We start from the raw sequence: 27,790 nt of genomic DNA on the forward strand, positions 1-27,790 counted from the left end.
TGCAGCCTCGCGGGTGAGAGCGGAGCAGCAGCGGAGCAGCTGCGGCGCAGCTGCGCTGCATCTGCATGCAGAACTCCGTTTGCAGAAGCTGAGTTATGATAAAAACTTCCAGTTCATGAGCTGTCATGTGACTTTGATCGTCATCTATTTCAGTTCTCCTCGTCGTAGAGTCCCCAAATTTACATATAATGTGTATTAAAGTGTCTATTTTCATAATTTAAAAAAAAAGCAAAAAACGAAAAATTTCGTTTTTGGCACTCAACGCATGGGAACGAAAAACGAGAAATTACGTGGTTGGCACTCAATGAGTTAAGAAGCACACTGTTTAACACATTACAAAAGATTTTTTTTTCTTTTTTCTTTTTTTTTTTTCCTCCATTTAACTTAATTCATAACAAAAACGATACATCCCCAGCCACTGCCCTGAAATAAAACATAACTTAAAATAAAACGTCTTGCTTTTCTACATCTGTCTTACCTTGTCTTTGGTGGGTAAAGTTTGAGTCCTGGTAAAAGTGTCTCCTCCATTAATACTGATCAGCTCCCCATCTACAGGCGGAAACGGAGCAGGGAAAACCACTACGTCACTCTTGAGCGTGTCTGAGCTGAAGCAGACGTCATACTGCTGAGTAGCTTTAGAGTAAGACCAGCTCCCGTCAGGGTGGGTGGTGATCATTGGGGCCCCGTACCTGCTGAAACTGCTGTCTGTCCTGTGACATTTGACAGCTATTAAACTGATGAGACTCAGTAGAAAAATCACTGAGACCGACGCAATGGCGATGAGCAGATAGAGGTTTAAAGCAGAGAAGCTGTCCTCCTTTATGGGCACATGTCTGAACTGAGTCTGGATGTCAGCTGTGCTCTCAACCACCACCACCTCAATAGACACAGTAGCTGACAGGGAGGGTTCTCCGTTATCAGAGACCAAGACCACCAAGGGGTGAGTTTTCAGGTCATTGTCACTCATTCTCCTCTTAGTCCTGATTTCCCCCGTGCTGGTTCCGATCCTGAACAGGTTGTTTCCTTTGGGTTCAGAGAGGTGATAAGAAAGCAGCGCATTGTATCCAGAGTCTGCGTCTACAGCCCTGATCTTTGCCACAAAGTATCCCGCTTCAGCAGAGTAGGGGATGCTCTCACTGTTAACGGAGCCGTGTTCAGAATAGGGCGCGAGAACCGAGGGACTGTTGTCATTCTCATCCAGGATAAAAACATTGACAGTCACGTTGCTGCTGAGCGGAGGAACACCAGAGTCTGTGGCCTGAACTTTAAACTGAAAGGTTTTTAACTCCTCGTAGTTAAAAGACTGTAATCTGACTATATCTCCTGTCTCCGTGTTAATGTTTACCATTGCAGATATTGGCAATGTTTCACTGTTACTTTGTAAGAACGAGTATCTCACCTGGCTGTTGTGGTCAATATCGACATCGTTTGCAGTCACTGTTTTAATAACTGCCCCCACTGGACTGTTCTCATTCACGTATACATTAATAAAGGGCTCTGGAAACCGAGGTGCGTTATCATTGACATCAGAGACGTGTATAGTAACTACAGTTGTGCTGGAAAGTGGCCTGGCTCCTTTATCAGTGGCGACAATTGTGACATTATAGCTCGAGACACTCTCCCTGTCCATGATCCCGTCAACTATCAAAGAATAATAGTTTTTATAGTTTGTTTCGAGTTTGAGCGGAACTTCATTTTGTATTTGTATTTTCACATCGCCATTTTTTCCACCATCTTTATCGAGGACTGACACAAGCGCAACTACAGTACCTACATCAGCGTCCTCCCTCACTGTGTTGTGCAGTGAGGTCACGGTGATCTCAGGAGCATTATCATTAACATCCACCACTTCTACCAGCACTTTAGAGTGAGCAGACATCGGAGGCTGGCCTTTGTCACTGGCCTCTACACGTATCTCAAAAGCCTTTTTTTCTTCATAGTCTATGTTGCCTTTGACTTTAATGACGCCTGTTTGACTGTCAATTTCAAATATATCAAGAACATGATCTTGATCTTTGCTCCTTAACGAATAAACAACCTCGCTATTCAGGCCTTCATCTGCGTCGGTGGCATTTACAGTGACGACTGTCGTACCTAGGGGCATGTTTTCGGGGATTTTAGTTTTATACAGCCTTTCGCTGAATATCGGAATGTTGTCGTTAATATCTAAAACATTAATAATGATCTGTGAGGTGCCTGATTTCGGTGGACTCCCTCCGTCTACAGCAGTCAATGTCATGGTGATCACAGGCTGCTTCTCTCGGTCTAAAGCTTTCTGCAGCACTAACTCGGCAGACACGCTGTCCTCTGCTTTGTGCACCGCCAAAGAGAAATGTTCATTTGCACTTAATTTGTAAGTACTGACTCCGTTTCTCCCTACGTCTGCATCACTTGCTTCAGATAATGCGAATTTCACTCCTGGTAAAGTACTCTCTGCGATGTACAAATTTTGCAATTTAGTTGTAAACAACGGAGCATTGTCATTTACATCTAAAATGTCTACGTCAATACGATAAAGCTTCAAAGGGTTATTTATCACAGCTTCTACACTAACTGAGCATTTCAGTTCCTCTGCACAGAGCTCCTCTCTGTCTATCCTCTCACTGACAAACAGAACACCAGTCTTGAGATTTACCTCGAAGAATTTTCTTTTTGATCCAGTAACAATCTGAAACATGCGGGATTCCAAGTCGCGTGAATTTAGATTGAGGTCCTTAGCGATATTCCCAACAGGAGTCCCTGGGTTCACCTCTTCTGAGATGGAATAGGAAAGCTGCCCATGCACCGTTTCCCAGTAACAATCCAGTAAAAGAAGCCCTAGAAATATTCCGAAATGGCTCCTTCTACAAAGCCCAGTCATAATTATATCCAATGAAAAAAAAAAAAAAGCACAACGATGTTTCATGCAGTGGTCTGGAAGATATCACCCGCGGTGAGCGTTTAAGTATGTTGGGAAATTCTGTTTGTTCCACCGTCCCCTGTCTCTGTATGACAAAGACCGTACATACCACCCTACCGTCTGGAAACAGGAGGGGCTTATTCGGTTCATTGAGTAGCCTGTCTCTGATGGATCAGCAGCGACGCCATGTGGTAAATATGGTGGCATGCAGAGAGCAGTGTATATATAATATGTTGCATTTGAAAATCAGCTGTGCATCTGTTCCTCTCACTAACTCACTTCACACACACACACACACACACACACACACACACACACACACACACACACACACACACACACACGGCGCATCAAACACAGTCAGAGAACGAGAGTGTTTCAGCACCTTGGACAGCTCGCTAGAGTATGTCAAGTGCAAAGTCTGTCCTGCTTCTCCTGAAATGTGTCCAGTTCTTTAATCAAAGCGTAATGCCCCCACCCCCCCCTGCTTTTCTGCAGCTAATTCCATTCAATCTACCATCCACTATCCACTTTTCCACCCATATCATATTTTCTAATTAGTGAATTTAACCAGTAATTTGTTCTGAGTTTGTACACTATGTCAGTAAAGTTTTATTCAGCTTGAGTGATTACGTTTTATCCAGGTCTGTATGCCATAGTTTATTTAATTCATACTTTTTTCTTAAAAAAAAACAAAAAAAAAACTCTGTTATCAAATTACCACATACCATTGTATAAATAAGGATTTCAGTCATTAACACAGTGTATATTTGTGTGCCTTAAGTCTGCGGGGAGATTTAACTCTGTCCAAAAATAGTAGAAATAAATAATGCATTTTCTTCCCACTGGACTCACATAACGCCCCCTCTCCCTTTCTCTTGTTTTTCTGTGTCAGCCTTTAGGCCAATAAATAACTTTAATTGGGCCCTGTTGTCCAGTTGCATGCATGAACACAGGCAAGAGGTCCTGGTGCTGAGTATTTTGGTGTATTTTAGTGTTTCCACATTTCCACAGAGTGTCGTCATGAGCTTATGAACATTCCCTCATTTGTAATCCTCGGATTAAGCCTTGGATTCAGAAACTCCTGTCCTATTTCCATTCTGTAGGAAACATGATTTGATTTGAAAATATTAATAACCATCACACACTGAGCTGCAGTCATCCGTTAACCCCAAAATGCAATAATAATAATAGGGTGACTTTTGTGTGTGTGCTTAATTTCCATAATGTATGGCAAGAAAAAATGTGTGTGTGCAAAGACAATGGGAAACATTCTAATGGTTATTCACACACACACACACACACACACACACACACACACACACAAATCACCTGGCCCGTCGGACCCAGACAGCCCATGATGAAATTCAGTGATTTGTAGTTTATTTTTAGGTCGCTGTCTATACCGCAGTGACCTTATGGGACTTTAGCCTGGATTATCTTTGTCATAAACATGACATTGTATATGGACTGTGATGCTACAATGTACTCAGCACTGTAAAGATATTTTATCCTTGAAAAGGTGTTAGCTCTTCTTTGGGAACTGTTGACACAATTACCTTTTTTTGTAGGGTAAATGAAAACAATGTATCATGAACTAAACACCTACACAACTACCAGTCATGTGTTTAAAATAAATAATAAATAATACTACAATAGTGTCTACATTTACAATCCACAACCTAATCTTTCACTCTAAAGTATATGAGTGAGAGAGGCTGCACTTCTTAGTCCAACCTGAGAGCAGTCAGTCTTTTACTGAGCATGCTCAGAAGGCCATGTGGCCACACAGTCAGAGATGCTGAACACTCAGGCCCTCCTCCTCCAGCTCCCCAGGGAAGCATCTGCAGAATGGTCAAGTAAACTAATAACAGCTCCGTTTGCACTAGTGCAGAGACAGTTAATTATATTAAAACCCATGACATACATTTCTGTTGCTGTAATTAGTAAAGATTTGACTAACCAAATCCTCCTGAAGACAGTATTTCAGTTTTTCTTCACAAACTCTGTATTAATTGATGAAAGTCACATTTCCTGAGGATATGATAATTGAAACCACTGAATAATTAATGGTGAATAAACGGTGGTTAAGAAAAATACACAGTATTTGCTCTCTGTACACACAGAGCTGTGCATAATTAGATCTCATGGTTAAATCGATGTATGCCTGTTAAAGCTGCTTCTCTGTCTCTGTTTAATTATCATGTGATAAAGTTAAAGGGGAAACCGCACAGAGCACAGAGAACTGTGTGTGTGTGTGTGAGAGAGAGAGAGAGAGAGCAGTGTGATCAAAGGAGGAGAGGAAGCACTGAGCAGTAGGTGAGGTGCGTGGGGGTGCCATGGGCGGAAGCAGTCAACAGCAGTGTTCACTGCATTATTAAAAGGCTGCTGCCACATACAGTCACCAAACTAGCTCCAGAATATCCTCCATACTAATGATCTAATGATAGTCCCTTTGCAAAGCCATCAGTTGTGTGTGTGTGCTTGAGAGTAAGTGATATATGGGTGTGTACTGTACTGTTCATCTATGTGTGAGTAGATGGGGGGAAGGGTGCTATTGGAACATGCTTCAAGGCGAGTCCCTCCCCCCTTTCCTCTCTCCTTCTGCACAGCTCTCCTGTCTCCATAGCAACGCCATCTCAGGCACAGACATGATGAATATGCACACACACACACACACACACACACACACACACACACACACACACACACACACACACACACATGTCACTAATTTAGAAGCCTATGGGTTTGTTTTTTCAAAAGGCATGGGGTACTGCAAAAAGTAATACCCTGCATTTTAAACCCACTTCCACATTTCTATCTGCTACTGTTCACGTTCTTTCTGCTTTTTCATCTCTCGGAGAAGATCAGATCACATCATAGTGACGGCTGCAATATACATTCAAACTCACCCAGGCAAACACAAACCACAACTCCTGCATGCATACCAAACCAGGCCCTGGGTTGCAGTTGAACTGCTCATGCATTGGTAATGTAGCACTGCAGCACCATATTCACTATGACAGATCCACTTTAGCAGCAGCGCCTGCTTCTTTTACCTCCCCCACAGCCCCACAGATCCTGACCTTTGCATTCAGCTTTGCCCAACCCACTCCACCCCCTCTGGGCCAGGGCTCTGGAGACTACCCCCACTTCTGCAGTCTGCACACTACATCCTGCTTCATGTGACGAGACACTGACGTCACTGTGCTTTTTTTTGTGCGGAGCTCATCACGGCACAAGGGGGCATCCTACTCCTTGTGCATCTTTCCATCTGTACTCCATACCTATCTTCTAGTACCACAAAATGCTTTTTGTTCAGATATAATCATTCCCTGTTCTTCGTGTATTGAGGTCCTGCTGATCATAATTCACTTGCCTCGAGTGACAGAACATGATTTTAGCAACAGTGTGAATAGAACCACACCCTAATGCAGGAGTACACCAGTGCCACACCACTTCGATGTGCTGATAATGCTGAGGCAGTACAATCAGTCAGATGTAATAGAAACAGAAAACTGGGGAAAGAAACTGAAGATTATCAACACAAATTAAGTAAATTGTGAGGCAGGGGGGAAAGGGAAACATATCTTTGTTTGTGTGTGTGGTATATTTGTATATTATGCATGCATCAACCCAGGTAGAACCTAGAAATCTGTTCATTGAACCAGGTGACTCGACTCACATACGCAAATATATACACATGAAGAGTTATATGACAGTATCATGTGTAAAATCTTTTAGACATTTGATATGAGTGGATGGAAGGAAACAGAGAAAGGGGTGGGAGGAAGATTAATCACTCCTAGTGTTTAATCCAACTACCACTTAATCATTTATTTCCAAATCTGTGCTCTCCTCCACTGGTTTCTGGAGTAAGTAGGACAGGGGCGGGTCCATGGAAACATGAGCCGGAACAAGATGAAAACCAGGACACAGCAATATGGAGCATGCCCAAATACACACATGCAAATACCCCAGAGATAAAACAAAGAGACACACCAACACAATGTTCACTCATTTGGAAAGTAATGGCACAATGCCCAAAAATCATATAATTAGTTACTCTACTGTAAAACAACAGACAAGGGGGAGAGAGAGAGCATGCTGTCGTTACCCAAGTGACTGTTCCATTCTTTGGTGTCATGAGCTGCCATTGATCAATGAGGGAAACAGAAGAGCAGATTTTTAATTCAGTGTTCAATCTACATGACTACTATTACTATATTTTCTACAGTACCGTACATGCTTTATTACAATTTTACAGACATAGTTACACCTTATTTGACCTTTTAGCCTCTCTATTAATCAGATCTAATCATAGTTTCCATTTAAGTAAAAACACATTCTTGAAATAATCATTTTTCAAATGCTGAACAGTGCAAAGCGTCCATGGTTTGAGAAAGCCAAAATATCCACCTCGTAATAGAACTACATATTCTCCTGAAATTTTAGTAATCACACAAAATCAACGGAAACATGATGTGTTATTGAACCTGTAATGTTAAATCCACTTCAATTTGTAGTACAGTACAGTAGTTTACAGTAAGGACTGCGGTGGCACTGGAGGAAGGAATGAGCAGGGTTTGTGTGATTTGCATATGTTTGTGTGTGTAAGAGAGGTGTGAGAGAGAAATAGATAGGGTGAGAGAGGCAGACACAAACAGAAACAAGGCCTTTGCTTGAATATCATTCATATACTTCACGGTAGAACAGCGATAGTCATTTGTATTTCACACAGCCATGCTTTACATTTACACCCTAATCATCAAAAATAGGATATTTGCTCTGGTAACAACAAAGGTAAAACAGAAGTGTGATTGGTCAGCTACAATCAATGTGACTGCAGTCTACACTCTGATTGGCTCAACATTGTGCCTAGTGACAAAGGCGTTGTCCGATAGATTTCTGCTTTCTCCCACAATTGATTCACCGTCTCCCTTCCTGTATCCATGGTGACACAGATGCAGCCCCTGCCAGTGCCCCTCCCTTACTCTGCACCCCTCTTTATGAGCACTCAGTCCATATGCCAAGGACATTGCCTTTTCTTTTACACAACCATACACACACACCCATGAACTCAAAAATATGGCTTACATTTGACTAGAACACATTCATTCCCCATACTTTGCACATTCACTATTGAAAATGGAAGCATTTGGTACAATAGAGGAAACACACTCCCTCTGTCTATCTTCCCCTCTGTCTCATCATCACACACAGAAACAGCCTGAACCAAACAATTTCTGTGGGATTAGGAATAAATCTCACTTCATAGTCAGGGATGGATAACCTAGATTTGTCAATCAAATGGTTCACTGGGGAAGAGGGCATGGTTGCTGTTTGGCTTTAAACAGGCAGGATGGAAAATGGGACAGGATCCTGCATATGTGGATCAATACTGACACCAAAAATCAATAACAATACCAGTCAATACACTACTGCATACAGAGTGGCAACATGTTAAATAATTGAATGTAGTGACACACAGACACACATACTGCACAAAGGAGGTGGGAAGTAATATCCACCTTTTTCGCCACAAGAGGGAGCTTCTACGCTCTTTCCTTTGTTCTCCATAGCAGTCTCCACATGCACAGACAGATGCACTAGTGTCAGGAGGCAGGCAATGCTATAAAGCCTCATATTAGATTAGCACACTCACACACTCCAGAAATTGTATCAGTGGTACAGATACACTAGCAACCCTGGTGTCTGTCACACATCTCCTCTGCCTGCGGAAATTAAAATGTCAACTCTCCCAGAGGGGAAAGGAGACGTGGTTGTATCTAACAATGCCTATGCATTCCCATCCATGCTGATACACATCAAAACAAAAGGTAAAATAAGAGAGATAATAACATCACCCAAAGCTGAACATTATGCAGTATATATGGTATATTTTAATGTAATAGTTGTGTATTTATTGACATCATTCAAGTCCTAAACACAAAGGCAACCACACATTTATACTTTCCTCACATCAGCACATTATACCTATATCAGTATAGTATTGTGTAATGTCTATTTTTACTTTCTTATTAGTCATGCAGCCCCGACAATGCAGCAGGCAGTGCTGCATGGGGAGTGCATTGCAGGTGCAGGTCTGCTGCACCAGGGCTTGGCCCATTTCTAAAAAAGAAAAAAAAAAATGTCTGAATAATAGAGGAGAGTGCTGGCCTGCAGAGAATCTTATGTTGGATGGAAACAGTTGAAATGGTTTTGCGAGGTTGCTCCACTTTCCACAGAAAATGAAGAAAACTATTTATAAAATAATGACTTGCCTACCAATCATTTAAGCTTGGGCCTTGTCACTGCCGGTCTCCGAGAATAGCAAACACCATCTTCCACTCTCATCAGCATCAAAACTTAAACAGCTCTGTGGCTGTCGCCCCAGCATGTGTAGCAACAGAAGCATCTTATACTGTGATGAGAATGACAAGGATATGAGTGCAACGTACATTTAACCTTGTATGTGTGTGTGGTATGTTGTGAGAGAGAGAGGGGTAGTGGGAGTGTATACCCAGTCACTAGTTTATTATCTCAATTGGTAAGAGTAAACAATATACTGTTCTCAGTATATCATGGCACAATTGAACAGCAGCACAAACTACAACCTCTCATAAACACTTTCACCACCCCACTCAATAAACACACCAACTAAATCACACACCAACGATTGCAGACTTAGCATTATTATTGCATAAGTGATTTTAACATTCATAAAACTGTGGTGTCGAATGCACAGATAACATAGACAGGGCCAAAGCAATAACAGAACAGAAATAGAACACAGAGTAAGAACTAAAAAGAAACCTGGACATTAGCCTGGAATGGGTGAGTGACTCCCTGACTTCCTCCTCATGCTGCTTTTGAAAGCTACTCTTCATGGGATCATTAAGATGATTCCACCTAATCGCATTAGAGGAGCACCACACCAGAATTATCACTTTACGCACTTTGTAGGAGCTGTAATCCAGGACAGCTGAGAATGCTGACAGCAGTGGGACAATGGAAAAAATGCTTTGAGGGAAATGTACCATTCAAAACACCTGAATGGACATGGCTAATGTTTAATGAGTATTTGGCACAGGAAATATTTACATTCCATACGGTAAAGAAGATCTATGTGATGGTTTAACTATTTACAGCAGAGTTGCATTACATTATGACGTTCTAATTGATTTTATTATTATTATTATTATTATTTTTCATAAATCTCTGTTCAATCAGAACCACTTTACCCTATACATTTTTAGTTAGAGGGCAAAGCAAAGTGAGTAAGGATTAAGACATTCTGGGAGTAAACAAGGGCTTAGGGAACAATTATACTTTAGTCTTATCGCAAAGACCCCATTTGCAGTCTGTAAACAAGTAGACCAAACTCCTTGTTATTTTTGGTATAACGCCTTTGTTGTCTCTGCTCAGTTTTGCTCCTCTTACTCACATTAAAAAGTTTTAGGGTTTTTTGCTTTTTTTTGGCTTCATTATCTGTAATGTGATGCTTAGATTATCTCACCCAGTATCTAATGTAGATGATTTAGTTTTGGGTGCATGAAAGAGTATGTTTTCTTTTTAAATGCAGTTCATCACGTGATACCTGATCTAGTTTTCTGCTGCTGATATCTAAACCATCAGATTAAACACCACAAAACATGATATGGCACATTAACGGTGGCACAGAGGCTAGGACTGAAAGTTGTGTGCTGCTGCATGTCAGATAAGCATTTAATGTTGCAGTGATATATGTCAAGCCGAACAGTTGAACTACAGTTAAAGAGTTCTCTCATCTATTTTAAATCCGAAAAAAAACAACAAATTATTTATGAGTTAAACCTTGTATACAACAAAATACTGTGCTACCTCTTGAAAAGGGTAGTAAAAATCGCAACCATCATAATGTCAGCAGGCATACTCATGAACAACAATTAAGCAACAACAATGAGCCCAAGGCTCTACCCCAGGAGCCACAGAGCACCATCTTTAAATCAGAGCAATGGATTATTTACATGTAGTATTAGGAAACAATCTGTCAGATGTTATAGACATTTCCTTATTTGTATTAAGATGAATATGTTTTCATCAAATTCTGAAAGAACCAAAACAACACCATGGCATAAATGTATCTTAACAGTAATCCAACACGAACTAAAATAACAGTCCTTCACTGACATCTGAGGTAATTTAGGGATTACTATAAAAAGCAGGTCACTTACAAATGAACAAAAAACATTGTTGGTCTTATATTCTCTTATATACTGCCTGTTTGATTAAGTGAGCGAAGATGGCAACACATCTATAAGGTAAATGGGGTTGAAATTGGAGGGATAGCCTGTGTGCCAAATGAAAAATCTATTTTGAGAATATTTCATATAGAAAAACATTTCTGATATTTCCTGCTGCATATAGAGCAGTTAATTATGCTAAAGCCAAGTCACACTGGGTGCATCATACGCTGGTTCATAAATGGCACACACAGACACGCATACAGTAAAAGAAGACAGAGTCTGTTCGTTGTTTTGGCTCCATGCCTGAGGCTGTGAAGATCCAGACTAAGGTTTGATAGTGCTTCCAATCATTCCACTTCAACCACAGTTGTAAAGCTGAGAGACAGTGGCTCTGACATATTAAGCTCTACTCACAGCTTCAGTTTGTGGAGTACGCTGAGGTAGTGGTGAGAGGTTGTGTATGTGGTCAAGGGGAATGATGTGTGTGGCATGATGGGGTAAAGACTAGTGGTCAAAGCTATCTACCCTTATAGCAACACAACTAAGAATTACTGACTCGAAGAAAAACATAGGAAGTTAGGGGGAAGAAGGTAGAGTAGGTTACTCTCCAAAAGGTTTCAGCCATGTTTTAAGACCTTGCAGTTACATTGCATAAACAGCAGGGGGCATGCAAGAGCACCAGTCAGAGGAAATCAAGATGCGTAGGAGGAGGTGAGGGATGGAAAAAAAAACAGAGAAAGGGATTCTTTGTGTAAGAATGAGAACGAGGAGATATGAAATCTATGACAAGGATCAGAGAAACAGTAGCAGAAGAGAGGAAACCAGTAAAAGGTGAAGATTAGAGGGAAAGTCCACGATGCTGTAGGAAAGTGGGGTAGTGATAATCAGAACAAAGGCAGAGGAAGAGACAGAAAAAGAGGAGAGAGCCCGTCGGTGGGAGGAGAGAGTGGGATATGAGTCAGGCTTACAGCATTACCACTCATCTCTCACGCCCAAGTCTCATTGTTATTTTCATACCCTGCACCTACGCGATAAGATGGTGGCAAACAGGGAATAGCATTTAGCAATATACACACTTGTAAACACACATGGGCAATTTAAGTGTGTCTGGCCACAGAGCATCACATAAACTAATCTCCCTAATATCATGATATAATCATACTAGCACTAACCCTAAATGCCCAAATTCCTGTTTTTTTTTATTTTTATGACAGATGGTTTGCCTAAAAATAAACACAGCAGACCATCTTCACAAAACGGAAAGCTACATGTGGGATGAGATGACTCACCCTCTGTACAGAGCAGCTCTCTGGTTCACACTCAAAAAGAGATGACCAGGCCGCAAAGAATATGATGTTCACATCGTTACAAAAATAAGACAATAATGAAGGTGTATCTTCCTGTAGATTTAATCAGAGTTGGAGACAGATTTTCCCGCTGCATCTGTGTAACCATACCAAACCCTGAGAGGCCATAAATCAATGAATCATGTTGTATCTCTGTAAATGCATGTAGTTGACTGCATTTCAAGAGAAATGCTCATTTGTAACATAATAGTCTGGGTTGTTTGAATTAATCTTCTGGCCTTTTTGAAGAGACAGTTCAAGAGATGCAGAGTCTTCTCATTTACTTCTCGAACTGAAGTTATACCATGGAAACCGCTATTTGGACCATACCAGTGTAAACTCAGCTTTCAGCTCACACTGGGAGGTTCTACCCAGTTTGATATCACAACTTCATACACTCAACCCCACTCAAGGAAACAAACTCAAAAAGATACTGAGTGCTGTCTTCATTAGTGTAGTTGTAGTTAAAGCTTCCCAATCAAGCAGATGGCATAATTGACTGTGAATCTAGTCCGCCTGCACACAAATCACAAAAAATAGCTTGTAACTGAGAGAAGTATTGTGAGAGAAAATAAAGGTTTTTGCTACATTAAATAAGCCACTAACATGCAAAAGGTTACACTGTACAGCCTTATTTTTAAGAATGCCTATACTGGGAACATTCAGAGTAACAGGAATACACATGTAATACGATAAACAAGGCTAAGAAATTACCCATGATGATTAATGGGGCAGGGGCAAATAGCCACAGGGGACAAGGAACCCTGCAGTGAGAGACTGGATCCCTCACAGCCTCACATCTGATCCCACCCATGCATAGCCAGAAATAAGTACAACATACGGCATTAATCAGTCAAGTGTACGGCATCAAGTGTGTGGCTGTATACCCCATCTACACCACAGTGAGCAGTTCAAGGATACTGCTGTAAGAAGGCAATCCTCTTACCAAGGCTGCATCCAGTGTGTAAGCAGCTGACTGGATTTCCCCTCAACCATTCACAAATTGTTTCAAGCAGAGATTGCGTCCCCAGCCCCATCCCCAAAATCTAGATCGCAGCAACGCTTCACTGGACACAACAAGGTGAATTTAGAGTAGATTTTCAACCAACTGTGTCTTCTGCACCAGTTTTCCACTTGATGGCTGGCTGTCTTACTCTGACCCCCTCAGCGAGTTCAATCCTCCAGGCATGCAGTGATGACCTAAGCGCAGCAGCAGATGTTGTGGCTGCATGAGCACTGATGCCAAACAACAGTGTAGACCTACATCTGTTCTGATCTCTGTTGATTCAGAATATTTAAACATAGCACAGTGCTAACTTTACACAACAGTTATCAAGCACTGCTTATTATTATTATTATTATGAGCATTTCATTATTTCATTGTCATACACTAAAGGTGTGGAACATCGCTGCTGCAGGTAAATTGTGCCACTGCCAACATATCAGTTCATTCAAAAATGAAGCAAAAGAACAGATTGGCATAATGCACCACCCTCAGCAAAGATCATGACAACAACCAAGAATTTAAAATGACATGTGAAGATAGTGTTCACAAATGATTTTCATTAGTGCAGTGCTGTTAATGCTCATAGAAGTTGACTAGGCTGAAAGCCCAGAGAAAGGCCTCAGTGCCTTGATTCAACTGCATGGGGTGAAAATGAGAGTGGAAAGGTCCAACCTATAGAACCACACAGCTATGGGTCAATGAACTGGGACATAATGAAACTAAGGGCTTATATAACCGAGTGGTGGAAAGGGTAAGACCTGCTCAAACAATACTAGTCATGCACGAAGAAAGAGATTTTTACAGCAATGATACAAATGTCATGCTTGTTAGACAACCTCATAAATAAAATGGGGATACCTTTTTATCATCAGGAAAGACCCAGGTTTGACCCATATACAACAGAGGAGTGATCAGCCAGGGCAAGTTCACATCAAAGCCACACATGGCTGTGAACCAGCCTCGTCATGTTCTAGGACAAATGACAAGAGCGAAAGGAGCAGTGCCAGGGAGTCTTAGCCTGGAGATGTGAATGAAAACTGCCATGATTTTTTTAACCCACTGTCTCTGACTTTGCCCTGTTAGCCAAGAGGCAACAAAAATAACAATGCATCTGCAGGTCTAGTTGTTTCTAGTTAATAAAAAATAAATAAAAAAAGCCTACATAACCATTACAGAAAAGGTTGTTTTCTGTACAATATGGGCATAATGACACTGTCACATGAAAAATAAAAAGAATCATATATTAATTCACACAAAGTACATGATTTAAACTTTGATATACAAAACACAAAAATTACAGTCACATAGTCTCGAGAGAAAACGTTTCACTTCTTTGTCCATTAGGTCCCTGCCACTCCACATTCAAAGCACAGCAGTACACATAGATGAACAGACACTTATTGAAGAAAAAAAACCTCTAAGCTGCACTGCAGCATTGGCTGTGCTTGCTGACATTCACAGTAACACCCTCCTGATTCACCAACCACAAGTCACCTGGACAGTCTCCAGAGTGGAAGTGCTGATACAAACACACACAGGCACAGGCACACAGGGAGAGTACATTAACAACTCAGATAACAGACTACTCAGCACCATCTCTAGTGCATATACTTTATGTGGTTCAATAAAGTGGAACACAACAGTAAAGACTATCAACACAATTCTCATGTAAAAGTCACTAACAAAAACCAATGTACCACTTCGCCTTTTATTCACAGACCAACATCAGCTCAGTTAGAGTAAAACAACTCTCCACTCAGCCTTGTCAAGTAGAAATGACTATAGTGAACAACAACAACAACAACAACAACAACAACAACAACAACAAAACACAGAATACTCTTTCGCACAGCAAAGACTGAACTCCCTGAAGTTATCCCTTTGTGTAAATTGATGACAAAAACAAGTTACGGACTATTATACTGCTGTAGAAAGATAGACCTATAATTATTATTGTAAAAGCACTGTTCTGTGAGTGTCGCTGCACTGCCAGACCTCAGTCTGTACTATCTGAGTGCTGCGCTGCACAACAGGACTGCCTTAACAAAACTATTAGTATTGTATCTAAAACATAATTGTCATTGTCAGGCCTAGGTTGCTCTACATTCACCTCTCCTCCTTATAGAGGTGAGGGGGTTAAATGTTACTAATTAACATAATGTTCACAGCTAATTGCCTCCCCCCTCAATTCAGCTTTTGTCAGATTTTCAAATCATGTATAGTGCTTGAATCCCAGATTGAGCTCTTATGGTTGATTTATCTGATTAGGATTTGCAATAAAAATAGGCACAAGGGGAAAAAATGTAATAGTCAAGTGGATGATGACTTATCTCTGTGACAGTGTCTGATTGTGTGGTAAATTTAAGCAATAACTCACAGGTAGGCAAGGCTCACAGGAAAGCAAACAGGCAAACAGAGAACATACAGACTTAGTTTAAAGGACAACAGTCGAGAGAAGGACACAGATAGAATTAATTGAAGTAATGGGAAAGAATGTGATAGAATAGCTACAGTTACTCCCATACACCATTAATTAACGATACTACCTCTGTGATTACACACCTAATGTGTACACTAAGCGACATGCATCAGCCAGTGTTACTGTTTGGTTGGTTCTGCATGTTTTGAGAATGTGTGATCAGAGATAGAAATGCAGGCCATCAAATTTTTGGTGTCCAAGTTTGATTTACATAATCGCACTGTATCAAGTGGGCGTGTCTTTGTATCTCTCTGAGAATCAGCAGTAGAACACTCTGTTCTTATGCTGCTTTCTTACTCTCTGCATGTCTCTTCCTCCATCCATTCACCCCCCCCATTCTGTGAAAGTGCCTTTCAGTAAGGTGGATTAGACATACGTGAGTGTGTTGGATGTGTTGTTGCATGTGTGTATAAGAACAAGTGTGTGTGCATGAAGTGTGAACATCAAGAGAGTAGCTGTTTTCGCCATACTCTGCTGTGTGTGTAAATTAGATTACCATCACTGTTTCTGACCTCAATGTGAGCGGTGCCATCTCCCAACAAAGCTAGAGCAATAAGGGAGAATGTGCCCTACTGACACACAACAGCACACGCAGCATCTGCAGCTACAACCCTACAGGCATGAAGCACAGCAACACAGAGCTATAAAGAGCATGTGGGAGAATGAGATAGGAGACAGACCACAGAAAGAAAGAGACAGAAATGATAGGGAGACAGAAAAGGGTGGCAAATGAAAGAGGAAACCAAGGACAGACATATAAAAGAGAGAAAAGGAGGCCAAGAGTGGGATGGGGGAGGGGAGAAACTGAGAGTGAGAACAACATGGAGGGGAAGGGAAGGGGAGAGGAAGAGTGAGGAGACGGTGAGGAAAGATGCTAAACAGGAAGGAAAAGCAGGGAAGAAAACAGATCAGAGGCAGGACAGAACAGGGAGCACTGCAAGGGATGGTATCTTGTTGCATAATATTTATACTGTATTAATACAGTTTGTAGGTGACTTTGAAAATGGACAATGAAATAAAAAAATGATAAAGTACAATATAATAATAATAATAATAATAATAATAATTGTATTTATATAGCACCTTTCATAATGCATCTCAAGGTGCTTTAATATAACATGTTTGGAAAGGTTTACATGGAGTATGGGTGAATAGGTCAAAGAGGTGGATACTTAGGAGAGAGCAAAAAGAAAGTGTAAATGAGAAAGGGAGTGTTTAGTAGAAAGTTCTCAGCATCTAGTGAAGTCACATGAAGTAAAGCTAAATTCTCTCAAGTTGCTGAACTCACATTTCACATTCCTCCTCTGCTGTAACAGCTGTGTCTTCTCTCTCCCTGACATTTCACTTCCTATACCCTCTCTCCCTGATGACACTATATACAGTTTAATGAGGAAAATGCTCTCACCCATTTAACAAAAACAACATACACAGACACACAAAACACAAAGTTCATCACACTGTGAATGATTTTCAGTGCAGACACTCGGCATGCAAACACAATTACACAGATCTGCTGAGCCAGCCAAGCAAACAGACAAAGCCACTGGAGCAAGGAGCCACACCCCCACCAAAGAGAGCATGCAGATATGTTACATTCAGTTTACAGTCCCCTGTTTCACTGTGAGCCAAGGCACATCCTGTGTGCTTTCACTCTGAGAGAGACTACATGCACTCCTCTTCTCATCCACTTTTTCCACACCAAATTATGTAAGCAAAAATACCAAAGTGCCCCACAGTTCACTAAGAGATGTACAATCAGATCACATAGTAAGCAGAGAGAGCTAATGTGATCCACTGACATCATCCTGCACTTTTAATGAAATGCACTCATTTTTAATCACATAATAAATCTTTTCCGAGCATCTGCTGTCCAGGCACAGCTTTGCACTGCTGCTGCATTGCAAAACACACGATGCCCCACACAAACGTCTGCACATAAAATATGCATACACATACACGCACAAAGAGCCAGTTATTGCCAGCTAGTAGAGCTTTAAATAAAACTGACTGGAGCTGCAGGGAAAGTGTGTTCAGCCTCCTCTTCATGAAGCCCTGCTGCTGCCTTACTCTGAACTGATCCTTTGCCCTTCACCCTCTACTCTGGTGCACTGCTATATTCCACATGCTGCTCAGTGGGTCAAAATACACCCTCAGCTTTCAACAAAGGTAATGACAGTTTAAAATACGTGTTTGTCTTTTCTCACTGGGAAATATAAGGTTGACCCACTTGGTTGAGAGAGAAGATTATCTCCATACTATAAAATATCTAATTAGAAGCTCAACCATTCCTGCCATCAATATTGCTTCTATATCTGCACCATCTGCTGTCTGATTTACAATGGAGATTTTGTTGACATAATCCATGTGTTTCTATCTTAATAAACCCATTTTCATTAAATACTGTGAGATGTCTATAGTTGAGCTATACAGAAGCCACTTCCCCTCCCCCTCCTTACTGCTCTCTCTATCCTTCACTCCCTAACTCCCTCCCTCCCTCCCTCCCTCATCCATCCTTTTTCACTGCTGTTGCTAAGACCGAAGAGTGCAAGCTAGTCTGTGGAAACCAGTAGACTCCGAGAGGTGGATCTCCCAGTGTGTTGCTATGGGCAACGCAGTGTTCAACAGAGAATCAGCTACGAAGCTGCATGTAGACCTTCACACATTTGATAAAACATGACCTATTTTTCAGTCAGTCAAAGGGGATCAACAGCTCAAAAGCCTCTGTGTATCTACATGAACTGTATGCACTCGTTTTACATCACTGTCTAGTATCGTTGAAGCTCAAAGCACCGTAAAATGAAAGAATAGTAGCGATACGATACACTGCTTGCTGATTTGGATTGCTGTAATGAATGAAGATCCCTGCCGAGGCAAAGCGTCCCAACCCACCTGACTGGTTGTACATTGTGATTCACTGCACATCAGCCGCGGGCTGCCCCCCCCTCCTCTCTCTGTCGTAGCTTGAGCCATTCATGGCCCACTGAACCACCTCAACTACATCAGTGGGTTACTCTGGAGGCTGGTCAGTATCGCCCTTTACACACGTGACAACCTTAACAGCCAGACTTGTAGAGCAGAAAAAAAGGAATTATGTATGTAAAATACACACACCATAATTTCTATTCTCTCAGTATTGAACAGAAAACACACATAACAGTAACATAAGTGATCTTTTTTGAATGACTCACTGATTGATATATAGGTAGTGACATGAACATAGCTGACATAGAAGAGCAGATACAGTTGCTAAAATGATGCACGTGTTAAGAAAAGCTGTACAAGTTATTGTGGGAAAAAACGTTTCCCTCTGACCTTTAAGCAAAGAAAAAACAGGCTGATCCCTTACTGGAATGAACTTAACTTAATCATGTTAAACTGAATAGAAACCCTTCACAGACATTATGTGACACATATGGTCAGAAATAGGTACATTGTAGTTTAAATTATCAATAGTCAAACCGGTCAGTGCACTGAATATAAAATTCTCAAATGTCATGAGATACAAAGCAGAGCGAGAGATGTGTGGGAAGGACAGGACAGGAGCATTCGTTTTGTGTGGTTAGGATTTATTTCTTTTCTACTCACAGCAGTGGCTCCCTATCTTTGTAATCCATCTATCCAATGTTCCTCAGCAATACAAAAAATTAAACATGTTATTCCATGATGAACTGTGTTTTAATTGAAAGAGCGGTTCATCTTCATATTGATTTTTAAGTACTACAACAACAGCATACCAAAACCGCACACTAACTGCCTTCCATCCAACCCACAACAATCTGTAAGACAACAATGTGTATCAGCAATCACAACCTCCTTTTTCCCCTCAATGATGGTTTTAATATTTCTTCTCTATCAAGCTGTAGTGAATAGGTGGTGAGATTTAGTATTTTCTGGCCTTTAAATCATTAACATCTGCATCTCGTCGGCCACTGTAGCATTTATTCCACAAATGCCCTGATATAAAACAGTCTTTCTTACCTCCTCAGATGTCCTCCTCCTGTCAGGAAGCACTAGTGTATTGGCATGGCTGCCAGGGACTATAGTAGATCCTATACTCATTCTGGGTCCAACTAACATGTAGCGCTTGTCTCCAGATCTGTACTGGATGCTGTGACACAGTGTCCCATCATAATTAGTCTCTTGTAGATATTTAGAAGTGTAGTCTGTGGATTTTGAGCACTGCATTGCAATCAGCACGATGATACTGATGAGAAAAAGTGCTGAAACTGAGCCCAAAGTTATCATCAGGTAAAAAGTCACATTATTATCCTCATCTGCTTTTGCTGAACTTTTAACATCAGAAGCTGCAAAAGCCTCTTTGGGCTCCACAAGTTTGACAATCACAGTAGCTGTTGCTGAGAGTGAAACGTTCCCATTGTCTTTGACCAGTATGAGCAGTTTATGCTCGGCCTCGTCTGTCTCTGTGAATGAGCGAAGTGTTCTGATCTGTCCTGTGTAGCGGTCCAAAGCAAAGAGACTGTGGTCAGTAACTTCCTGCAGTGAAAACAGTAACCAGCCGTTATATCCTATATCAGCGTCATAGGCTCTGACTTTAGTCACCAAGTGTCCTGCGTTCACATTGCGGGGAATCTCCTCCACACCTTCAGCAGAACCATTAGAGCTGACTGGATACAGGATGACTGGAGCGTTGTCGTTCTGATCCAGAATGAACACGTTGACTGTGACGTTGCTGCTTAGTGACGGAGTTCCAGAATCGGAGGCAACAACATGGAACTGGAATGTTTTCAATGTTTCAAAGTCAAAACTTTTTAGCCCTATAATGTCTCCATTTTCAGAGTTAATGCTAAGAAATGATGTAAGCGTTTTTTCTTCATGTCCACCTCTTATAATTTGATAAGTAATAATAGCATTCTCATTTTCATCACAATCGGATGCCCTTACAGAAAACAAAGACACTCCTGGGGTGTTTTTCTCCACAACATAAAAAGTATAGGGGCTGAGGGAAAACTGTGGACTGTTGTCATTTACATCAGAAACATCAACACTTATTGTTTTTTCAGATGATAAAGCTGAATCACCTCCATCTTTTGCAACTACAGTGACATCATAATGAGACTGATGTTCTCTGTCCAGAGACGATTTAGTGACAACAGAATACAAATTATCTTGTAGGGAAGGATTTAAGGTAAAAGGGACATTCTCGCGAATAAAACAAATGACCTTCCCATTCAGTCCAGAGTCCAAGTCACTGACACTTATCAGGGCCACAGTGGTTCCAGGTTTAGAGTCCTCTGGAATAGCGCTAGAAAAAGATGTTACATCGATCTCAGGAATATTGTCATTCAGGTCCACTACATTTATAATCACACTTTTGTCTGTTTTTAAAGGAACAGGTCCCTTATCAGATGCTTTTATGTCGATTTCATATCGTTCCTCCTCCTCAAAGTCTATCAGTCCTTTAACAGTTATTTCACCTGTTGTTCCGTCTAAATCAAAAAGTTTACGCAGTTTTCCATTAACATTACTTCCAAATGAGTAAAAGACCTCGCCGTTCAAACCGTCATCTAAATCAGTGGCGTTCACTTGAATGACTGTTGTACCAACTGGCGAATTTTCGGGAAGCAGCACAGAATATGAATCTTTTGTGAATATAGGCAGATTGTCGTTAACATCCAAAACATCAACTAACAGCTCCGTAGTCCCTGTCAGGGGAGGTTTCCCTCCGTCAATTGCAGATAGCAAAAGCCTATGGTGTCTTTCAGTTTCTTTGTCCAGTGATTTTTGAAGGTACAGAATAGGAATTTTGCCATCCTTTCCTCTGTCTTTTACCTCCAAACGAAAATGTTCATTCGGACTTAGTTTATATTGTTGGACAGAATACATCCCGCTGTCTGGATCACGCGCAGCTTGGAGCTGAAAGCGTTCTCCGGGCTGCGCTGACTCAAATATCTCCAGACGCTCCTCGTTTTCAGGAAAGGTGGGACAGTGGTCATTTACATCTTGAATCTCCACCGAGACGTAATGTATTTCTAAAGGGTTCTCTAGCACAGCTTTCAAATTGATCAAACACGTACTACTCCGCTCACACACCTCCTCCCTGTCTATTTTCTTATTAACGTACATGATGCCATCGTCCTGATTCACCTGAAACATTGGCTCGTTCGAACCAGATACAATCCGGAATCCCCTTGTCCTTAAAGTCCCGACATCCAGGCCCAAGTCTTTTGCTATATTTCCAACGTGAGTGCCTTCGTTCAGCTCTTCAGTAACGGAATATCTTGTCAGTGCGGTGCTAACGTCCCACAACATAAACGTTGCTGTCACCAGAGCGACCAGAACCGTCCGCCACCCCCTTCTCTCTGCCATATTTAAAGGGCAAAAAGGATATAAATCCCCCCAAAATAAACAAATTTAAAAAATCACAATAAAACTAAATTATAAAACAGAGGTTAGCCATCAGAGTCCACACAAGGCAATATACAAATCTGCGCAGTTTACAGATGTATATCCGATTTCCACTGAGATTATTCGATGCTGCTTTTACCAAATTATTCCCGAACTACCGACACATAAGGGCAGGGCTTCTTTTTCTGAGTATACTGTAGTGAGGGGCAGCTCTGCCTGCGCAGTGACGTCGTGTGATCAGATGACGCCCAGCAGAAAACGCCAATCTACTCTAAAATAAAAATCTCCACAATAACGAATTTATTTCATCTTAAACGTGTTGAAGACATTGAGAAGCACCGTGAATTATTCCAACACTTCAGATTTTTCCAGCAATAACTCATGAATCACTTGATTAATTATTCTCAATTTACTTCCTCTATTTCACAATTGAAAAAGTAGTACCCTCTGGCACACACAAACTATTTCAGAAGGGGAAAAAATAATAATTTTGAGAAAGTCCTTTTTTAAGGAAACAAATTTATTTTCTAATAGCCATGCCTGCTTTGCAGCCAAACTTTTATGTTGTGTTATAGCTAGTTATAGTCATTTCAGTGTTGAATGAAAAGCTTTCAATTTCAATTTATGTAATAACCCTTAAGTAACCCTCTGCTATGTTTTTTGTCACCACATTTCAGAGGAAACAACATGCTTGGCCATGTGTATATAATCAAACAGGATGCATACAGAGTGTTGCTATGCCCCATCTTTCTCAGACTACACCTCCGTTATGCTGGTTTTATCCATCACGAAGGACTCCATGGACTGTTTGTCCCCCTCCCTCAGATAGAAGGCAGAAGCCAGGACATCACGACTGAAATCTAGTTTCTTTCGAGAAGCCGTGAGATTTGATGAAATCACTGCCTCATTAACTGAACCAGCCTCCCTCTCTACTGTTGCTGCCATGGATTTTATGTTGTCTTTTATTCACTTACTTTTTTGTTACTGTCACTTTATTGCAGTACTGGGACCCGAGTAACACATTTTGTTGCTGCTACATGTTACATGCTACCAAGGGAGTAGGTTTGATTTTGACATTGGTGGGGACACAAAAGTGCTCCGAGGCATCGCTCCTGAAAGTTGATGTTTTTTGCATTTGCAATCATAATTTCATGTTATGTAGGGGTAACTAATGAACAACTAATGAAAGACAAGAAGGCAACTTAGAAGAGTTCTCAGTTGCTCTGGCTGAAGTCAACGGTGCATCATTATGACTAACAACCTCACCTGTGAATTTCTCCTCCATCTCCTCCTTCTCTACCCCATCCAGCTTCTCCTTCTCTACCTCTTCCTGCCTCTCCTCATTTATCTGTTCTAGCCTCTCCTTCTCTACCTCCTCCTGGTCTCTCCTTCTCCATCTCCTCCAGCCTCTGTACTGTCTGTCACCTGACAAAAATATGTTGATGCATGACATATCAACAGATACATTAGGGATACAATAATCATAGAGCTTGATGGTACATTTATTGCCAGAGGAAAAAAGGCTTTTACTTTCACACACTTATGTGTAATTGAATCCCCCGAAAATATGGATGTATAAAATTACATGAGCATCTGGAATCTGATGTTCTTTTGTTTTTTGTAGGCCTATTTTCCCGATCAATGTTCTTTATTTTTGTTTTTAAACAGTTGCTCCCTTTCACACAAAGGATACATGGAAATAATAAGCTAGTAAAAAAACTTTAAAAAAGTGTATCTGTTTGCCATTAAATATTGGCTTTTATTCATTATTGTTGAGGCTCTACAGTTAGATACCCTTGAAGTAACTTACACTTTGAAGTGTCTTATGTCCAGTTTCCTTTTCTTTGACATCCTTATTACCAAGCACAGACCCATAGGCAGAGCGCACACACACACACACGCACGCACGCATGCAAACAGACTGAAACACAAATGTTAATGTAAATAACACGACTGATGTTAAAATCCGTAGCTAACGTGACCCAGGCAGAACAAATGCCGAACATGTTGACAACTTACATTCGCGGTTGCAGATTCAAGCACCGTGACCTCCTGTCCCGTCCGACCAACGAGCAGGTAACTTTTACAAGCAGACGGAGAGACAGCGGGGACAGCCAATCACATGTACGTTACCGAGGAACGGCAGAGCCAATCAGAGAGCGATATTCAGGTTAGAGTAGGGACTTCTAGCAGAGACCGACTGTTAACCCTTTGTGTGCCATAATCATTTGACTAAACACTACGGACAGCGGAAACAGCGGCTGTCCCTAGCGTCCCTACCCAATTCTACGCCCTTGCATGCTACACGTTAAAGCATGTTTAGAACGACAATAAATGAACCTTGCACTAAAACTTGTAATGAAATAAACTTTCTTTACAGTGTATGTTACAACAAACTCATGGTGAATTGCAACATTTCACTCCTTGTTTCTGAGACTAAACGACAGAGATAACACCAACTCCATTTAGTTGCAGAAACTTGTAACTAGTTTGTAATAGGTATCGAATACTCTAGCTTAAAAATGTTTCAGCCATCCCCACTATGATAATTATCATTACAACTTATGGAAAGTTTTGTGTGATTTGTGTGTTTTGTTTTATGAGATGTACAAAGTGAAAAAATACAACTTTCAAAAATAAAAATATAGGCATGAACACTTGTTCATACTGGCAAAAAAAAAATCAGAGTGACACAAAAACAGTCAGCATATGTGTGGACAATCTTCCTACCTCCTCAGATGTTCTCCTCCTGTCAGGAAGCACTAGTGTATTCGCATGGCTGCCAGGGACTATAGTAGATCCTATACTCATTCTGGGTCCAACTAACATGTAGCGCTTGTCTCCAGATCTGTACTGGATGCTGTGACACAGTGTCCCATCATAATTAGTCTCTTGTAGATATTTAGAAGTATAGTCAGTAGTCTTTGAGCACTGCATTGCAATCAGCACAACGATACTGATGAGAAAAAGTGCTGAAACTGAGCCCAAAGTTATCATCAGGTAAAAAGTCACATTATTATCCTCATCTGCTTTTGCTGAACTTTTAACATCAGAAGCTGCAAAAGCCTCTTTGGGCTCCACAAGTTTGACAATCACAGTAGCTGTTGCTGAGAGTGAAACGTTCCCATTGTCTTTGACCAGTATGAGCAGTTTATGCTCGGCCTCGTCTGTCTCTGTGAATGAGCGAAGTGTTCTGATCTGTCCTGTGTAGCGGTCCAAAGCAAAGAGACTGTGGTCAGTAACTTCCTGCAGTGAAAACAGTAACCAGCCGTTATATCCTATATCAGCGTCATAGGCTCTGACTTTAGTCACCAAGTGTCCTGCGTTCACATTGCGGGGAATCTCCTCCACACCTTCAGCAGAACCATTAGAGCTGACTGGATACAGGATGACTGGAGCGTTGTCGTTCTGATCCAGAATGAACACGTTGACTGTGACGTTGCTGCTTAGAGACGGAGTTCCAGAATCTGACGCAACAACGTGGAACTGGAATGTTTTCACAGTTTCAAAGTCAAAGCTTTTTAGCGCCATGACATCCCCATTTTCAGAGTTGATATTTAAAAACAGAGCGATACTATCTCTGCTGCTGTCCCTTGGAATGTGATAAGAAATATGCGCATTTTCACCGTCATCAAGATCAGATGCCCTGACTGAAAAAACCGGCGCTGTTAAGTCATTATTTTCAGTTATATAGAATGTGTAAGGGCTCATTGAAAACAGTGGCCTATTATCGTTCACATCGGATACAACGACAGTTATTGTCTTTTCAGATGAGAGAGGTGGCTCGCCTGTATCCTTTGCAACAATCGAAAGTTCATAGAAAGACTTCTCTTCTCTGTCCAATGAAGACTTGGTTACTACGACGTACATGTTATCCTGCAAGGATGGAGAAATAGCGAAAGGAACGTCCTCACGTATAAAGCAAGACACTTTTCCGTTGAGGCCTGAGTCCAAATCATTAACGCTGATCAAAGCTACGGTTGTCCCAATTCTAGAATTCTCGGGAACTAACTTGGAAAACGATGTTACTTCAATTTCTGGAGGATTATCATTAAGGTCGATTACCTTTATTATCACAGTTTTATCAGTGGACAAAGGTACAGAACCCTTATCTGAAGCTTGTACATCAATTTCATAGCTATTCTTATCTTCAAAATCAATTTCACCTGTCACTATAATTTCTCCAGTCTCTGGGTTTATGTTAAAAAGTTTAAGGACATTTACGTCTACTCCTTTACCAAATGAGTAAACAATTTCGCTGCTAGTGCCTTCATCCAAATCTGTCGCATTAACCTGTATAATCAATGTACCAGCTGCGGCGTTTTCATTTAGAACAGCAGAATATACATCTTGTGTAAAAACAGGAGAATTGTCATTAACATCTAGTACCTCAACCAGCATTTCTATTGTTCCAGACCTCGCTGGCCTCCCACCATCAATAGCTGAAAGCAGAAGCTTGTGTTCTCTCGTAGCCTCTCTGTCTAATTGCTTCTGCAAAACCAGAAAGGGCATCTTGCGGTCACCGCCCCTTTCCTTAATTTCTAAACGGAAGTGATCATTTTGACTCAGCTTGTATTGTTGAACAGAAAACTGACCACCATCTGGGTCGCGTGCAGGCTGGAGCTGAAACCTTGCTCCCGGTGCAGTAGATTCAAATATTTCCAATCGTTTCTCCTTCTCTGGAAAAACGGGGGAGTGGTCGTTTACGTCCAGCACCTCTATGGCCACATAATGGATTTCCAGTGGGTTTTCCAGCACTGTTTTAAGGTTGATTATACACGCGTTGGTTCTTTCACAGATCTCTTCCCTATCCACCTTTCTCCCGACGTACAGGATACCGTCGTCTTTATTGAAATGAAAAAGGGGTTCAGTTGAACTGCCAACAATACGATACCCTCTTTCTTTCAGTGTATCCTTGTCAATTCCCAAGTCTTTCGCTATGTTACCAACAACACTTCCTTCTTTCACCTCTTCGGAGATTGAATACTTAATCTGAGCTGAGGTCTCGCTCCAAAACGTTATCAAAACCACCATGTAGGCGACGCATCTCCAACGCGCAATCCACGCCTGACGTCCACGTTGTTCCATTATGTCCCGAAAAAAGTCAAAATCTATAAAAGATTAGTCAAGAAATAATAAACAGCCTTAATTCCTTGAAAATTGCGCTCCATCGTCAATTCATCGCAGGGAATCATACAGAGCTACTTTCATGTTCAAACCCTCTTCACGTAATGGCAAAAAGGTTGGACCTTATGGTGATGACGAAAAGATCTAGGCATTATTTGTTTTTATACCGACACCATGCGACCCACAACGTCATTGCAGCATTGTTGATGTGACATTGTTAAGTCAAATGTTCATACATCAGCAAAAATACAAGAAAAATACAGTCCGTTTAATATAATGATAAAGAAATATGTTTTGTATTTCATTTTTATGAAGCAAAAGACTGGCGTGAAAACT

The 27,790-nt window shown here is 41.1% G+C and overlaps 2 protein-coding genes and 1 pseudogene across 7 annotated transcripts in view; all 3 read right to left on the minus strand.

Annotated features, from left to right (window-relative positions):
* The window catches only part of LOC146979825 (protocadherin alpha-C2-like), a 195,880-nt gene that overhangs the window by 119,142 nt on the left and 48,948 nt on the right, over window positions 1–27,790 (minus strand). Inside the window, exons 1-2 of one of the 6 annotated variants that reach the window (XM_085789785.1) lie at window positions 19,940–22,310; window positions 7,020–7,052 (exon numbers count right to left, since the gene is read on the minus strand). The exons of 3 other annotated variants lie outside the window; for them this stretch is intronic. In XM_085789785.1, the coding sequence (XP_085645911.1) occupies window positions 7,020–7,052; window positions 19,940–22,288 (2,382 nt within the window). In that variant the 5' untranslated portion in view covers window positions 22,289–22,310. Of the gene's footprint in view, window positions 1–7,019; window positions 7,053–19,939; window positions 22,389–27,790 lie in introns of those variants that run through there. 2 more of the 6 variants (XM_085789784.1, XM_085789800.1) reach the window with 2 other exon arrangements.
* Window positions 464–2,875, minus strand: LOC146979838 (protocadherin alpha-8 pseudogene; annotated as a pseudogene).
* Window positions 12,981–27,742, minus strand: LOC146979839 (protocadherin alpha-3-like). Its single transcript, XM_085789860.1, has 2 exons — window positions 25,058–27,742; window positions 12,981–13,754 (listed from the first exon to the last, which is right to left on the minus strand). The coding sequence occupies exons 1-2, from the start codon at window positions 27,413–27,415 to the stop codon at window positions 13,737–13,739; spliced, it is 2,376 nt and encodes a 791-aa protein (XP_085645986.1). The 5' UTR covers window positions 27,416–27,742; the 3' UTR covers window positions 12,981–13,736.

The sequence above is a fragment of the Trachurus japonicus genome, chromosome 10 (assembly GCF_045865225.1).
Source record: "Trachurus japonicus isolate A0001 chromosome 10, Traja_1.0".
Classification (NCBI taxonomy): domain Eukaryota; kingdom Metazoa; phylum Chordata; class Actinopteri; order Carangiformes; family Carangidae; genus Trachurus; species Trachurus japonicus.